This window comes from Armigeres subalbatus, unplaced genomic scaffold, assembly GCF_024139115.2.
Source record: "Armigeres subalbatus isolate Guangzhou_Male unplaced genomic scaffold, GZ_Asu_2 Contig1141, whole genome shotgun sequence".
Taxonomy (NCBI): domain Eukaryota; kingdom Metazoa; phylum Arthropoda; class Insecta; order Diptera; family Culicidae; genus Armigeres; species Armigeres subalbatus.
Window position 1 is genome coordinate 34,808 of NW_026941893.1, and position 17,995 is coordinate 52,802.

General features: G+C 42.6%; 1 protein-coding gene across 2 annotated transcripts in view; it reads right to left on the reverse strand.

Moving 5' to 3' along the window:
* The window catches only part of LOC134202295 (uncharacterized), a 44,812-nt gene continuing 26,817 nt past the window's right edge, over positions 1-17,995 (reverse strand). For both annotated transcript variants that reach the window (XM_062677325.1, XM_062677326.1), the window contains 5 exons: positions 2,780-3,050; positions 2,088-2,408; positions 1,417-1,605; positions 487-1,353; positions 1-419 (listed from right to left, as the gene is read on the reverse strand). In XM_062677325.1, the coding sequence (XP_062533309.1) occupies positions 67-419; positions 487-1,353; positions 1,417-1,605; positions 2,088-2,408; positions 2,780-3,050 (2,001 nt within the window). In that variant the 3' untranslated portion in view covers positions 1-66. The remainder of the gene's footprint in view (positions 420-486; positions 1,354-1,416; positions 1,606-2,087; positions 2,409-2,779; positions 3,051-17,995) is intronic.

Genomic DNA, 17,995 nt, shown 5'->3' on the forward strand with positions numbered 1-17,995 from the left:
TAGTAAAATAAAATCTATTTCTAAACTCACTGGTAAGTGGGAATCCAAACAAGTAGGATCTACCATTCAGGAGATCTCTTCTTGTGTGATTGCTTCCCGCTGTTTCCGCGCTGCCTTACGACTCACGTACACCATCTCGATGGCCCACATGATCAGTGTCACAATTGTGAAGCCATTGATGAACAGAATGCTTTTCGAGTAATCACCCGAGAGGTCCCGGATCAGCCCGACCAGCGGACCAATCGTCATCAGGATTATACCGTTGGTCATCATCTGGATGCTGGATGCCGCGGGTAGACGTTTCAGCGGGATGTAACTTGGGATGACCAAGCCCATGTAAACCGTGCGAACTCCTTTGGCCACTCCGAGGAAAAATGCCACCACAATCATCTCGGTGTAGTTGCGCGCAATGAGAATACCTGCGAGTGACAGAAATGGCTTGTAAACATGGTTGAACGACTTGAGAACGGAAATTGAACTACTTACTAAACCTAGTAAGTATCAACATGCTGAGGGCAATCATGTACATGATCCGAGGAGTTAGCTTCAGCGAATCTCCAACGAATGGGGAGATAAATCGAAACATCAAATCCGCAACCGCCAGGGTCGACATAATTGACGCAATCTGCTCCGTCTCGTAGCCCAGATCATTCAGAATGAATGGCGTCAGCAGGGAGAAGTTTATCTCAGCGAATACAGCAATTGACATACCCAACATCATGTTGACATACACTTTGTCCCGCAGGAGAGTGAGATCAAAAAGGGTCACTATTTTTTGTGACAGACTTTTCCGTTTCTCTTCATGTAAAGTAACGGGATCCCCCTTGCCATCCACGTGGCTGAAATCAAATTTGGTGGTTTTCGGCCCCTGCGGCTTTGGAGATGCTGGATTATCCAACTGTCTCATGATCGACGGCAGTCGGTTATCATCCGTAAGGCCTTGGTTTTCACTTAAAACTGGAAGCTTCGATTGGGAGATGACAAGCATAGGAACTGCCAGTTCACGAATGTTTGATTGGGAACTCCTACGAGATCCTGGGTGCCGCTCGTCAAACAACTTCAGTGAGCTCCCCAAATGGAAGGATTCCTCCGACTTTTCGAACCATCGTTTGGTTCTAGGAGAAAATCTTGCTGTCGAAGATTTCCTTCTGGGAGAACCGTTGTCCAGAGAACCTCTCCGTTCTAGTTCTTTGTCTTCAAATATTTTCACTGAACTTCCTAAATTGACCGTTTCGGTCGATCCAGATTGGAACCATCTCCTCTTGCCGGTTTCCATGTGCGGATCCAAATTCTGCGAGTACGTTTTGAGCAACATTTCGGCCGTCGAGGGGTGCCTCTGTATGGGATGAATAACTGATTACAGTTTTGGGAGTTAATAGGACTCATTCAGTGCAGCAACATTCGGTGCAAAATTACCTTCACTTTTAGTTCGCGTTAGGTGCATCGCCGCGGCCATCGATTCCCGGCGGCGCATCTGAGATGTTTGCTCAAAGCCGTAGATACTTTGGGCATCCATGTCGTGGTCTGCGAAGTAGCTTTGTTTTTCGAGATAGTCGTCTTCGTTGTCAGATTCCAGTTCCCATTTGCTGTTGATTCTCTGGGATGCTGCGGATGGAAGCTTCTGTTAGTTATATTTTCAGAAAGCAATCTACAGTGTTTTTATGTTTAGCAGATAGGGCATAGTTTCTCATGAAAGCATAGGGAATTAAAAATGGAGCAGTAGCGAGGCCTTGCACAAATGATTCAACTCTAAATTCAGTTTGTGGTGAAGTTGAATGTATTAGAAGTTCGTAAAAAAATTAAAAAGTGATGTTAACCTTCGGGGACTCGCGCCGTTGTAAAAATAACAACACCTTCGAAAAAGCACGCTTCTCGTTCACAACAGAAGCGGGACTGTGTGAGCGGTCCAGGACCAAGCAAGTCCCGGAAGGTAAATTATGACTGAGAGCCTATTCGCAAATATCATTTTACGCTTTAGGAGGTGGGAGTGCACAGAATCAGACATTTTCATTTGAATCTAATCTCTTAGTTTTTATGCACTGAAATTAAAATAAAAACATTGCTTTTCTACTTTGCGTTATACCTACTATCAACAACTGAGTATTTTTCATCAGCAGCTTCCTCCTTCGGTAAGGATGGGTCGATCTTCGCCTCCACCGGAATCATGTGCCGATTGACCGGTTGCAAAAGTAGTGCACCGGCTACGATGTGTGTCGCCAGAGCCCCAATAATTAGCAAACAATTCCGGGATCCGTATAGAGCTACCAGCAGTGAAACTAACTGAGGTAGGAGGATCGGCCCTAGTCCGGTGATGGTCATTGCAATGCCGGCCGCTTTATTTCTGCGCGTGACGAAGTACGTATTCAGGGCCAACGAGAATGAAGAATTACAGAATCCCATACCCAGAGCTGAAACGGAAGATTTTTAAGAAAATGATTTAGCAATTTTTTAGTGGAATGTTTTCACTGTCATAAGACGAGTTTAGCACAATTCCATTCAATTCCACCACTTCGTATTACTTTTACATATACGTATTTCGACCTCAACTGTAAGGTCGTCTTCAGTGTCTCGTACTTGACTCAACTTCAAGTACAAGTCGAGTCAAGTACTAGACACTGAGGACGACCTTACAGTTGAGGTCGAAATACGTATATGTAAAAGTAATACGAAGTGATGGAATTAAATGGAATTGTGCTAAACTCGTCTTATGACAGTGAAAGATTTTTGGTGATTTCGTTTATGACGTTATATTCGCTATTATAGTTCTTGTTAAACTTACATGCTATAATACTGTAAGTAATGATGAAGTGAAGGAACGTTTCGGCACTGGAGGTGAACATGAGACCGAGGGAGAACATACATCCACCGAGGGTAGCTACCTTGCGGAAACCGAAGCTGCGCAGCAACGGGCCATTGAACAGGCCAAAGGTCATGCCGACGGCAGAGGCGAGGTTGATGATGAGCGAGGCGTCCGTTGCGGAGATGTTGATCTGTTTGAAGGTGTCCTTGAAGATGAGACCGAAACTCTGGAGCACTGGCACAATCATGATCTGTCGTGTTTGGAAGAGATTATGATGGAGATTTTATTATATTTTTTTTTTATATCCGTCAAACGATTGTGCTACAGAGCTGATGAATCTATATTTGTTTATATAATCAACAAGGATGACTCCAACAATGTATGGATAAGACTTTAATTATTTCACCGAAGCCTAGCGATAAGGATGGTAGACAAAACCCAGACCTACATCAAATTTTGGGAGCTGAACGCAAATCCATATCTAAACCAGATTATTCTTTTTTATGGCAGGAAGGTACAAATCTGTGAGAGATTATGAGCGAATAAACGCTACTGGGGAGCATGGATTATTAAGAATGTTAAGTCCGTAGTCCGGTTTGCGTACCTCGCATATAAACGTCATACTTGCACATACTTGGGTAGCGAAGGCTTATCAAACACCTGTTGTCCGACACTGATTGAGCAAGGCCCCGACACCCAAAGCCGCAGCGTGGACTCTCAGCATTTATTGGGCGCCGCTTTCTTACATAGGATAATAAAATTTGTAATACTTACTTAAAATTCGGAAAATAATTTGAATACTCCTCAAAGAAGTAAAATTAAAAATGATGACTAAAAGGTGACTTACACAGCAAATAATTTTGAAAATTCAACGACGTGTAAAATTGCAGGTAACCCTATCGAACGAATTAACATTCGATATTCAATTAAATTTGATTGAATTTTACAAGCAAGCACAGTTTAAATTTATTTCGATTCAAAAGAAAAGCAAGATCGATTGAATGTTACGTTTATTTGCATGCTCCAAATATGTGCATGAAAATACATTTAAAATCACAAAATATTTTTATCTGTGTATATAATAATTAATATTCGACGATATGCAGGAACCAGGTTCCTGATTCAGTCTATAATCGGTATTGATTATAGATAGTAGAATCTATAGATGAGCGAAAGCATGGCTGAGTCGATTTTTTTTTGCCCGTGCACACGCGCAGATGACGTCACAGCCCTTAACGTTTGCATTGAAATCGTGACGTCATGCTCGTTTGGAGACACGTTTGACAGTTCGTTTGGAGACAGAGGATTTATCTTCGCTCATCTATATATTCCACTATCTATAGTATTGATAGACTATTTGAAAAATATTTGGGATAACCTTGCAAAGTTGTATTGATTTCTAAATCATCGTACACGGAAGAAAAAAAGTACCCAAAATTGAGTATTTTTATACTTACTTTTGAGTTATTTTTTCTCTTCTCTTTCATCCACTCTTTCTTTTGTTGTCAAAAACAAAAGAGCCAAACAATCCAACGACGCCAGTTCAATACGGGAAGCCAATTTTGAGTTTTATTATCTGAGGTCGAAATTGAGTGAATTTAACTTACATTTGGGTGAATAAATTTTCCGTTGGGTACTTTTTTAACATGGGAGTAAAGGCAAACTACTTCGACCCTACTTACTCAATTTTGGCTTCCCGTACGGATGTTCGAGGTTGAGTGAATTAAACTCACTATTGGGTAGTTTATTTCTTCCGTGTATGGAATCCGTAAAAATCCAGAACGAGTTGAAAGTTGTTAACATTGCTGTTAGTCGACCGTCTACATATAATATACTTCAGAGCCGAACAAATCCATAAACATATAAATATATTTAAGATGATTAGAACAAGTTGTATGACGATAACTAGAGTGGCCTCTGCAGTTCATAGAAGACGTCTCTTTCAGTTCGGTCCATAGCTACCAATCGCCAATCACGCAGTCACAATTCTCATCTGCCTGCTGTACGGACTTCGAGAAAAACGTACCACTTTTTTTTAAACTAATTTTATTTGATAACTATCTAATACGTGCATTCATCTCTTAGACTAGGTGTTCCGTGTTTTCTTAACACTATCACCCTTATTTGCTATGTTACGTTTTTAGTTATTATTAATACATTTCAATTGCCTGTGACAGCTAGGATATTTCCTCTGGTTGAATTGAACCATGTAGGAATAACAATGTTTTCTACTTAAACTAAACTTAACCTATTTTATACTAAGGGTACAAGGAGTTAATCGTTGCAATAGAAGATTCCAACGATTTTTGTCTAAAATTGGAAATTATTTTGTTGGGCATTTGTTGCAATGTCTCTATATAAGAAAATCTATGAAGTTTATTGGTACTATACCACGGAGGCAACTTCAGAATCATTTTCAAAATTTTATTTTGAATCCTCTGAAGTGCCTTCTTTCTGGTATTGCAGCAACTAGTCCATATTGGCACAGCATACAACATGGCAGGTCTAAAAATTTGTTTGTAAATCAAAAGTTTGTTCTTAAGACAAAGTTTTGATTTTCTGTTTATAAGTGGATATAGACACTTAATATATTTGTTACATTTGGTTAAAAAAAAAGTTAATTTTTGATCTAGCAGAAGTTTTAAATATTTAGCTTCGCTAGACCAATTAATTGGAACCCCATTCATAGTGGCAATATGTCTGCTAGAAGGTTTCAAATAAGAAGCTCTCGGCTTATGTGGAAAAATTATAAGCTGAGTTTTGGAAGCATTCGGGGAAAATTTTCCATTTTTGCAAGTAAGTGGAGAAAATATCCTTTTTGCAATCCACTACAAATGACACGAAGGCTTCGCCCTTTGGCTGAGAGGCCCGTGTCATCTGCAAACAAGTTGGACACTATTGTTTTTGTTCGCTAATAACTCATACGGTTCGAATAATATTTCTATTTTTCTTTTAACAAATACGCTGTTTACATGCACACTTTAAATCATTAATCAATTTAGCCGTGACGCAATCCATTACTCTCATAGTTGAGTAATTCTTAAGCAGCGTGATATAATCGCATCAAAGCTTTTAACCGCCAAAATGTAGGCAATTTACGTTGCATTTACCATACTAATTCGAATTCAACACATTGAATCGAGAAAGGCATAATCACCACTGGGGGATAAATTTGGGTTTTGGATTGGATTGCTAATGGCTTCCTGTGAGATTTTGAATGTCACAGGAAGGTGATCAGAGTCAAAGTCGGCATGAGTTACCAATGAATGAATCGCCTGCTTTGAGCGTGCTTACAGCGGCACACTAGGAGTTAACTTTCTGAAATCAGTATGGCGAAAAGCATCTAAGGTTCAATTTCTCAAAATTAAGCACCTTAATGGAGAAAATATTTGGTAGGCGTAGTAGTGAACACCATCCTTCATAACCGGTATCAAATAGTTTTTCATGAAAAGTTCCTAATTTTGAGAAAACCCGTATTAGATGTCTTTCGCCATACAAATTTCTGGCGGTTAGCTCTTGCTGGTTATTTTGCACATATACTATAGCGCCTGGATGTGACAGCGGCGGGTAGAAAATCAGCCACTGCCAATAATTCATTGTTTGGCATTGAAGTCATAAATTATGAAAAATTTGGATTTGTTGCGAGTTAGAATTTGAAGATCAGCTCTCAACAAATTCCTTTGCTTGGCCATTGCACTCCCGTGACGGCTTTACAGAAAATCAAATCGACCACATCTGCATCAGCCGAAAATGGAAACGGAGCCTTCTTGATGTACGGAATAAACGTAGTGCCGATATCGCATCTGATCATCACCTCCTCATTGGCAAAATACGCCTGCGCATTGCGCGGTTTCGTCGGCAGGAGGAAAGGATTGGACGACGATTCAACACACGCCGACTGGAAGATGCCACGGTGAAACGGTCCTTCGTTGAAGAACTGGAGACGCGTGGTGCAGATATTCCGGAAGGTGGCAGTGTGGAAGACCAATGGACCGCCATCAAGAATGCCTTCATCGCCACCAGCGAGAACAATCTGGGCGAACTGCGCACCCAGAGAAAACAATGGATCACCGATGAGACCTGGAGGAAGATAGAGGAGCGAAGAGAAGCCAAAGCCGCGATAGAGCGATCGAAAACCAGAGGAGCCAAAGTCTTAGCCCGTCAACGATACACGGCTCTTGAAAGGGAAGTAAAACGCTCATGTCGATGGGACAAGCGAGCGTGGGCAGACTCTCTGGCCGACGAAGGAGAGAGAGCCGCCGCAACCGGGGACATTCGCCTCCTCTACGATATCTCACGACGCTTAAGCGGGGCGAAGATGAATGCAACGATGCCTGTGAAAGACGCGAATGATCAGTTATTGACCGACCCAACTGACCAGCTGAAACGCTGGTTCGAGCACTTTTCAAGTGCCAGCCAGGCCATCACCACCTCGGCATGATCTGCCTGGGATCCGACGTATAACACGCGTCAATACCGAAGCTCCATCACTGCTAGAGATTCAAACAGCCATCCAAAGCATGAAATCGAATAAAGCCCCAGGGGTCGACCGCATATCAGCCGAGATGCTCAAAGCTGACCCCATGACATCCGCTCAACTACTGCATCGTTTATTTCGTAATATCTGGGACACCGCAACTTTCCCGGTCGACTGAATGCAAGGTATCTTAGTGAAGGTGCCCAAAAAGGGTGACCTGACTGTATGCGATAACTGGCGAGGCATTATGTTGCTGTGTACCGTTCTCAAAGTTCTGTGCAAAATTATCCTAGCCCGGATTCAGGAGAAAATCAATGCGACTCTCCGGCGGCAGCAAGCCGGATTCCGTGCCGGAAGATCCTGTGTGGACCATATTGTCACGCTCCGCATCATTCTGGAGCAGGTCAACGAATACCAAGAGTCCCTTTACTTGGTATTCATTGACTACGAAAAAGCTTTCGACCGTCTCAATCACGAGAATATGTGGGGCGCCCTGAGACGCAAGGGAGTTCCTGAGAAAATCATCGGCCTCTTCGAGGGACAGTACGAGGCCTTCTCGTGTAGAGTGCTGCACAATGGGGTCTTGTCCGACCCTATCCGGGTCGTAGCTGGTGTGAGGCAAGGATGTATTCTATCACCGTTACTGTTCCTCATCGTAATCGACGAAATTCTGGTAGATGCGATTGAACGTGAACCAAACCGCGGGCTGTTATGGCAGCCTATAACCATGGAGCACCTAAATGACTTCGAATTGGCGGATGATGTTGCACTCCTCGCGCAACGGCGCTCTGATATGAAGAGTAAGCTCAACGACCTTGCCGAGCGCTCGTCTTCGGCAGGTTTAGTCATCAACGTCAACAAAACCAAATCGTTGGATGTAAACACGGCGACTCCTTCCAGTTTCACAGTAGCCGGGCAACCAGTGGATAATGTTGAAAGCTTCCAATATCTTGGTAGCCAAATGGCGTCAGACGGCGGCACCAAGATCGACATAGGCGCACGGATCAAGAAATCAAGGGCTGCCTTTGCGAGTTTAAGAAATATCTGGAAAAACAGGCAGAGAAGTGAACGCACCAAAATACGAATTTTCAACTCTAACGTGAAATCTGTGCTGTAATACGCTAGCGAAACATGGTGTGTATCAGTGGAGAACACTCAACGGCTGCAGGTGTTCATCAACAGATGCCTACGGTATATAATTCGAGCCTGGTGGCCTCACAACTGGATCTCAAACAACGAGCTCCATCGTCGTTGTCACCAGAGGCCGATAGCAACAGAAATTCGAGATCGGAAGTGGGGCTGGGTCGGCCACACTCTCCGTAGGGGCGGAAACGAAATCTGTAAACAAGCATTAGACTGGAACCCAGCGGGACATCGCAGCAGAGGCAGACCCAGAGGCTCATGGCGGCGAAGCCTCAATAAAGAAATAAAAGAAGTCGACCAAAATCTAACCTGGCAACAGGTTAAAGCGATAGCCGGGCAACGCTCAGGATGGAGATCTTTCAACACCGGAGGTGTACAGGATCCATAAGTAAGTAAGTGAAGCACTGGAAAGGCAAGTAGGCAGGTACAAAAGAGAATTATCCAAAATTTGTTTCAACAGAAATTCCCAAGGTTTCCAAAACTTTGGTTTCAAATGAAGAATATAATTTATGTTTGATACGTCTATTAATGGCGACCCCACCACAGACGCTGTCAAGACGATCATTTCGGTATATAAAATAATTTGGATTTCTTTCGATGAAAAGACATTAGGCATAATTTATCTTCCTTACCCTTTAAAGAGCGGTTGAGTTCAGTGCGAGATTTCTCTTGTTTCGGACAGCAGAACGATCGCGCGATCGGCCGAAATATTGTGTTCTGCATTGCGCGGCCGGTAATAAATAAAGGTAATCATGACCCTACAGTACGCTAGACTGGTGCTTTAACCAGGTATCAGGTATCAGAACGTCGGCTCAGGAGGCACGTTCCCCTCAATTTGGGAGATTTGTGCCATCGCCTTCACTGGCCTTCCTCATCATTTACCTGACGGAAAAGGAAGTGAAAAGGGGAAAGAAGAGGAAGTGAAGTTGGAAAGGAGAATGGAACCATTTTTAGGAAAGCCAATTATGTAGACGCATTCAGCTAGGGACTAAAGAGAGGTGTCACAAAAACACAGAGGACGTGACAATGGACGAACGTCAAAGACGAAACACAGAGTGCACTGTGAAAAACGCATAATGCGAATCCATATAGGTGACAATCACAAAGTATATTGTAAAAAACGCATAATGCGAATCCATATAGGTGACAATTTGTTGAAAATTAATTAAAACACATATTCATAACCCTACTCTTATTTAACCTCACGATGAGGTTGAATAAGAGTAGCCGATTATCTCGGAGAAGTAAAGAGTCAACTACGCCATATCTCCGGTTAGCGCAGCGAGGGCTAAAATACTGTGAAGGGGGCCCTGGTGCTTCACAGGCTCCGTTTGCGGTTAGGTTCTTATTAGACCCCCCTAACCATTCATTCGTAGGCACGGTAAGCATAAAGCCGCATCACACCGAGAATTAGGGGTCACCTGTATGGTGGACTTTTACCACTGGAACAGGCAATCCGTAATGTTATTCTTAGCCAGATAACCAGCTGCCGACACCACACGGCTATCTAGGCTGTTCGTGGAGAGAAGTTGACATTGACTTTACGTCAACTCTCAATGTGGCCGAACAGCCACAAAATTTGTTTCAACAGAAATTCCTAAGGTTTCGAAAACTTTGGTTTCAAATGAAGAATATAATTTATGTTTGATACGTCTATTAATGGCGACCCCACCACAGACGCTGTCAAGACGATCATTTCGGTAAATAAAATAATTTGGATCTCTTTCGATGAAAAGACATTAGGCATAATTTTTCTTCCTTACCCTTTAAAGAGCGGTTGAGTTCAGTGCGAGATTTCTCTTGTTTCGGACAGCAGAACGATCGCGCGATCGGCCGAAATATTGTGTTCTGCATAGCGCGGCCGATAATAAAGTTAATCATGACCCTACAGTACGCCAGACTGGTGCTTTAACCAACTAAGCTACGAAGGACCTCCGTCGGCCTTGTTACCGTATAAGGGGTCGTACAATAATTACGTAAGCACTTATGGGGGGAGGGTGGGTCTGCCATTTTCTTACGTTCAATATAAATAAAAAATTATTTGTATGGGAAAAATCTTACATGGGGGAAGGGGTGTTGAAGAACCCAGAAAAAATGCTTACGTAATTAGTGTACGGCCCCTTAAGCTAACAATACTTATCGACACATTTGCCTGACCCAATTTTATGCTGTGAGACTTCACATGTAGTACCTTACGTAGACTAGATAGTAATACAATGTGTCTAGTCTACTTTCACTATGTAAGCAATAACTAACCTCCCCCCCCTTTTACACGATTCGCTCGGGAGCGAACCTCACTATATGGCCACCCTATGTTCGCGGGCGAAAGGGAGCAGAAAAGCGAGCAGAAAACTGAAAAAGGTTCGGTTGTTCGGGAGTGCGAGTTAAGGAGTGATCGAAGACAGACCGGTCAAGTTTGACGATCGAAGAGCGCATAGTGGCCACGCGGGAACTTGTTGCTCGATAACCTCGACGGCCATTGCCCGCCGTTAGAAGCGTATAGTACAGTGGTCCCCAGGATGCTTACTATAAAGGGCCGCACAGACGTTTTGAGCTGTTGAAGCGGGCCGCAGTATATTTGCAAGATTTGTAGCGGACTTGACATAGGAAAATGTTTTCGCTATATATAGCATCTTATCGGCACAGTTGGCAGAAAATATTCTATGCTTTTTTCCTAAATTATCAAGTGGCAACTAATTCTGTAATTTTGATCTCATGCTTTTCATACTTGTTGTTCGTAGCAAATAACAAAGGGATTCTTAAAAACACTCTAAGCAGCATCCGCTCGATATTCGAAGCAAAATTCGTTTGAGTTTCTAAACAGAATCCGTTTGGGATTCTAAACAGAATCCGTTTGAGATTCTAAAAAAATCATTCGGGAATCTGAACATAATCCGATCAGAATTTTAAACAGAATCATTTTGGAATTCTAAAGAGTATCCATTCGCGATTCTGAACAGAATTCCGGTCGAGATTCGGGGCAGAATCTTTTCGGAATTTGTATGAGATTTTCAATAGAGTCCGCTCTGTTGATTAGTCCTGTTGAATACAGCCCGCTCTGCTGTCAATACTTCTGTTTGAGATTCTGAAAAAAAAACGATTAAAGGTTCTTGTGTAGCTTGCTGCTGCGCCAGGAAATCACCCATTGCGCATTATTGCACTCGGCGAAGGTATCGCCTTACTCGGATCACTGTTGGACTCTGACTGAGGGAGAACGATGCTTGGCTGCTTGCTCGTCACCAACACCAAGACGGCATAAACAGCATATAATATAGAGTGGTATACAACAGGGCTGTCTCGCCCCACACATCCCCCTTTCTCTCCGGCTTTTTTTATTAGTCTCTTGCAATTATAACTTATCCTTGGTTTTCTCTTTTATTGTAAATGTATTATTGAGCTTATATTTAATTAAACACTCGGTAAAAATACCACTACAAAGATTTATTTGCCGAAGGCACCATTCAAAGGCCAAGGAAATCTAAAACCATTTTCTACGGAATATTGTCTTATATTCAGGCAACGAACAGATATTTCCGGTTTGAATAGATGAAGTTTCCTCCAACGGTTGTTCATTCACCTCATTCATATGCTCCAAGATACAATTTGTACGTTGGTCTCCCTGGTCTTCAACCCATAGAGGGCCATCGCACTTTGTAGGTGGTTCTAAGTACGATTTTCTACTACAATTTTGGCGCGTCAATCTCCAGCTGCTGAGCGAAGCACATCAACTCAACACCACGACCTCCTACCAAATATTCCACTCTCTCATCTGTCACTTTCCCATCTAGGGCTAATGCTTATGGCTAATATATATGCCCTTTATTCGGTTTATGTCATTTACCATACCCGTCTCAATCCCTACAGATGCGTCTCCGAATTTCGTCGCTGGCTCATTCGTTTCATTTATTCAGTTTACATCTAAACAGACAACACTGAATCAACAATTTGACGCCACAATACACGGTTTGAGGCCTGCACCTGGTCTGCTCACCTCGCCCGCTGTGCTCTACGCTGTCTCATTCCTCCCGGATCGGAAGCGAACACCATCTTTGCAGGGTTGCTGTCCGGCATTCTTGCAACATGTCCTGCCATCGTACCCTTGGGGCTTTAGCTACCTTCTGGATACTGGGTTCGCCGTAGAGCTGGGCGAGCTCGTGGTTCATTCTTCGCCGCCACACAACGTCTTCTTGCACACCGTCAAAGATGGTCCTAAGCACCCGTCTCTCGAATAATCCGAGTGCTTGCAAGTCCTCCTCGAGCATTGTCCATGTTTCATGTCCGTAGAGGACTACCGGTCTTATCAGCGTCTTGTACATGGTGGTGCGGTGGCGAGTCTTTTTTTTACCGCAGTTTCTTCTGGAGCCCGTATTAGGCCCGACTTCCACAGATGATACGCCTTCGTATTTCACGACTAACATTGTTAGCAGCCGTTAGCAAGGATCCAAGGTAGACGAATACCTAGACTACCACGAAGGTATCCCCGTCTATCGTAACACTGCTTCCCCGGTGGGCCCTGTCGCACTCGGTTACGCCCACAAGCATGTACTTTGTCTACGATGCATTCACCACCAGTCCAACTTTTGTTCAACAACACGTTTCAGGTAGGTGTACAGTTCTGCCACCTTTGCTAATGTTCGCCCGACAATGTCCATGTCACCCGCGAAACAAATAAATTTACTGGATCTGTCGTCGCTGGTATTGATTCCGTAGATTTGCAGTTAAACAAAGTACGCGAACACAATAACCGCCCTAGTTTCAGCTCCGAACTTCTTCTGAAACGAACTTTCTCTCGGAGTTTGATCTGTCGAACTGAATGATGCGTTTTTTAGTGCAATTTTATGAGAATCTAACGCACTTCGTCCGAAGTTGGGTTTCTAGCCTATATCTTGCATGCTATGATGGCATAAACACCAGCTATCTCGCATCGACAAAACACGCTAGCAGTGCACCACTATCTTGTGCATCTTCGCATTCGTTCAAAAGCCTTCATTCCTTACACAAGCAAAATTATCCGCTCTTTTTTTCGTTATTCAATCACACGCACATTTTCTAAAAAATAGTGATCGACATCACTATGTGTGCCATATTCCGAGTACTGATCAAATTTGACATGATATTTTAGGGAGCATCAGAACTAGCGAAATATCAAATTCTTTTTTATATGAAACTGTATCTGAATGATAAATACATTTCAAGACAAGACTGATCACCATCGATGCAAACTCATGGTGCAGCTACATTGTCTTCTTTTATGTCTTTTCCTGTCATGTACATCGTTTTCCAGGTGGTCATGACTGTACACAGAAAAAAATAATGAAAAGTAAACAGCGCGTAAAACTTGAGATGCGGATATTTACACTATTTAACGCTGAAATGGCCCTCTTCCTAACAAGTTTGCTTACAACTTGCATGCGATATTGATAATTCACGTCAAATAATTCATACATTTAGGCTGTATCTCGCATGTATTTACGCTGATAATGGCGTTCCATTTATGTGCATGATTCTTAGCGTAAATTTCAGTGGATTTTTCTATCTGTGTAGCAGGTTTCCTCTATCTTATCGTTCCGTGTCAAAGCACCAATTCCGACATTGCTAAACGGTCCTTATACAAATCATACTAATAGAGTTATTCCATACCAAAGCGAAACTCTCTGAATGTTCCCGAAAGGATCGAAAGCGTTCGTGTAGTTTGAAATACTCGTTTTTCGTCTTTCCAACGTCGCCTTAACTAATCTTGTTAGTTTATCCGAAAGTTCACATTCGTGCATTAAATGCCCTAGCAAACGAACATAACAAAACGATACAGATTTATTTTTAGTATTCTATTCTGTAGTGTGCTCATAAGATGTAAGGGAAGGTAATCATATGATAATTACTTCTGCCTCATACGCAGCTGGTCGTGGGATCAATCCCAAGTTCAATTCTCCTACTTTTTCTCTCCATATATTTCTCATGTTTTAGCAATTGCTAAGATTAGAAATAGATTGAATACCGGTTTCATCTTCTATTCTCTACATCATCTACAACTTGACTAATTCTAGCCGTTAGAAACCAAAAAGAGCGAAAGAAAGCTCGTTTTGGCATCCATTGCAACTTGTTAACCATAGAACCTATCCCCTAAATTCCAATAATATTCTCGTGGCGAGTGCAGAAGTGTTCTTGGTTTACAATGTGGCGAGTGACTGCATCTTTTATTAATTCCTTTACATCTACGGTAGCCCGAAAGGACGTGGCCAGCGCCGTTTGTTAACCCCCCTAGAGCTTTTGAACTGAGCCCATTGAGGTGCTCAGTGCAAATCCCATGCCCTAGCCGTTGACTCTCTATGCAATTGCGATTGTTCTGGTAAAACACGGAGTAGCAACTACGACATGTAAGGTTATCATGCTCAGGCTCTACTTTGTTAATGTAGTGTTCTTCTCATAAGACAAGAACCTCGACTAATTCTATTCGCTTTTGGAGCGAAACATCGTGATTTCGCATGAATTAAAACTCAAGCATAATCCATTTCTTCAAATTTGCGAGCAAGTTTTCCAAAACATTAGGACTCCAATATTAAGATCTGGGCAGGGATCTGGGTATTATTTAACCACCATGGTTGGAGATACATTCAATATTATTCCTGACATTTGCACGAAAAGAAAGTTGAACATGTTCAACCTTTGGCAAGTCAAATGAATTTTACTGAAATGATCAAATTACTTGCCTTGTCAAAACCTCGGTTAAAACATAGCATGATACTTTAGGATCAACGCCCCATTGTTGTTTCCTCAGAAACTTGCTTTGTGTTTTCTAGTGCTTTTAACACACCATTGTGTTTTTCGTCATCAAACCATTTCAACTATGAACGGACCTTTCTAATCGCCCACGACATGCTTTGAACTGTGTTCCAACTCGCAAACCTTCAGCTATTTAATTGATCTGGCTGTCATCATAACTCGCATATCATTCCAACTTTACTTGGCGGTCTTCCCAACACGCCATTACGGTTCTCAAAACACGTAAAAAGTCTCTACTTTTCTTGGCGGTCCACCTAACACGACATTTCAGTTCTTTCACACGCAAATCATTCAAGCTTCACTTAGCGAGCTTACCAATACGCCATTATGGTCCTTAAAATACGCTAATCATCAACCGTCTAAGACGAGTTAAGTAACTCCATTTAATTCCACCAATTATTTCGATATCTTTGCAGATACGTATTTCGACCACAACTGTGTGGTCGTCTTCAGTGTCTCGTACTTGACTCGACGACGCTAATCATTTTTACTTTGCTTGGCGGTCTTCAAAACACGCAAGCCATTTCATCTTTACTTGGCTGTTCACTAAACACGCCATTGCGGTACTAAAACACGCAAATTCTTTCATCTTTACTTGGCAGTTCTCCAAACATGCCACAGCAATTCTTAAAATACGCAAAAGATTTCATCTCTACTTGGTGGTCTTCCCAACATGTCATAGCGGCCCTCAAAACCCGCAAAAAAAATCATCTTTACTAGGCGGTGCTCCAAACACGCCATTGCGGTCCTTAAAACTCGTAAATCATTCCATCTTTATTTGGCGGTCCTCTAAACACGTTATTGCGGTCCTCAAAACTCGCCAGTCATTTCAACTTTTCTTGGCGGTCCTCCAAACACGCCATTGCGGTTCTCAAAACTCGCAAAACATTTCATCTTTACTTGGCGGTCCTCCAAATTCACCATTGCGGTCCTCAAAACACGCGAAACAATTCATCTTTTCTTGGCGGTCCTCCAAACTCGCCATTGCGGTCCTCAAAACTTGTCAATCATTTCATCTTGGCGGTCCTCCAAACACGCCATCCATTGCGGTCCTCAAAACTCGCATAACAATTAATCTTTTCTTGGCGGTCCTCCAAACTCGCCATTGCGGTCCTCAAAACTCGCTAATCATTTCATCTTTTCTTGGCGGTCCTTCAAACACGCCATTGCGGTCCTCCAAACTCGCAAAACAATTCATCTTTTCTTGGCGGTCCTCCAAACTCGCCATTGCGGTCCTCAAAACTCGCCAATCATTTCATCTTTTCTTGGCGGTCCTCCAAACACGCCATTGCGGTCCTCAAAACTCGCAAAACAATTCATCTTTTCTTGGCGGTCCTCCAAACTCACCATTGCGGTCCTCAAAACTCGCCAATCATTTCATCTTTTTTTTGGCCAAACACGCCATTGCGGTACTCAAGACACGCAAACAATTTTGAATCTTCTCCGTTTTACTTACTTACGCAGCCACGTCTCTCCCAATTTGGAGCACCGGTCCCCACGTAAACACAAGCAAAAAGCAAACATCCTTCTTGGTTCAGGAATTTACCTTTTCTTCTGAGATTGCGCGGTGGGTGATTTCCATGACGCAGTATTTTTATCAGGCACATTAGTTTTAACATTATTCCACTTGATTCTAACAGAAATGAGCAGTAAAACCTGCCACTGTCGCCAAATGTGTAGCTTGCTGCTGCGCCAGGAAATCACCCATTGCGCATTATTGCACTCGGCGAAGGTATCGCCTTACTCGGATCACTGTTGGACTCTGACTGAGGGAGAACGATGCTTGGCTGCTTGCTCGTCACCAACACCAAGACGGCATAAACAGCATATAATATAGAGTGATATACAACAGGGCTGTCTCGCCCCACACAGTTCTGAACAGAATCTGTTTGCGATTCTAAAAAGAATTCGAATGGTATTCTGAACAGAATCCATTTCTGATAGTCAACGTAGTTTCTGGAGGTAATAATCCACTAAATTTCAGTTCAATTTCTCCAAAACCTTACTTATTTTGAGAAATTGAAACATTCATGTTACGGAGCAGTGCACAGTGTATTACAACATTATTTTTACCTGTAGTTCAATCTTCAGTTCCTTCAAATCTGAGATGAAATACAAATTTGCCATTATCATATCCCGAGGCAATAACATCGAAGTATATTTGCTGCCGGCCTGCATATCATCCATATATGAAGTTATGAATTTTATGAACCGTAATGATACAACTATTCTAAATTTGTAAATATTGCTTCAACATCATAGTGATGTGAACTTGACAGGTTCCCCAAAAAAACCGAGATATTGGGAATGATAGAAAGCTTTTCCTATCATATAATGCTTATCAATGGGCCACACGTAGTGTATTCTCAAAAAACCTTCGCGGGCCGCACTCTGGTGATCACTGGTATAGTATAATCTGGGAATTTCACTCCGTAAGTGCAAGTGCTGTTGGTCGTCGACTCCAACAAACCCTAACTAGCAAGGCTCAGTCAAGCAACACGTGGTAATCAAACGGCTCCGCCAGCCTTACCCTGCAACGCGGAAACCTTCAAATCCCAAGGCGGATATCCAGATCCAGTGGCTGATACCCCCGGGTAACAGGTATGTCACCGTCAGCCAGCATGTCCTCTAAAGGGCCCCAACGCATCGATTGGCCACAACATTTACTAACCCTAACCACTAACACAAGAAAATGAAAAAAATAAATAAAAGTTAAATAAAATGTAACTATATCTATTTCTTAATCACTCGCTTTCCTTTTGGCTATTGCATGTAATTGCGTCGATATAATATTG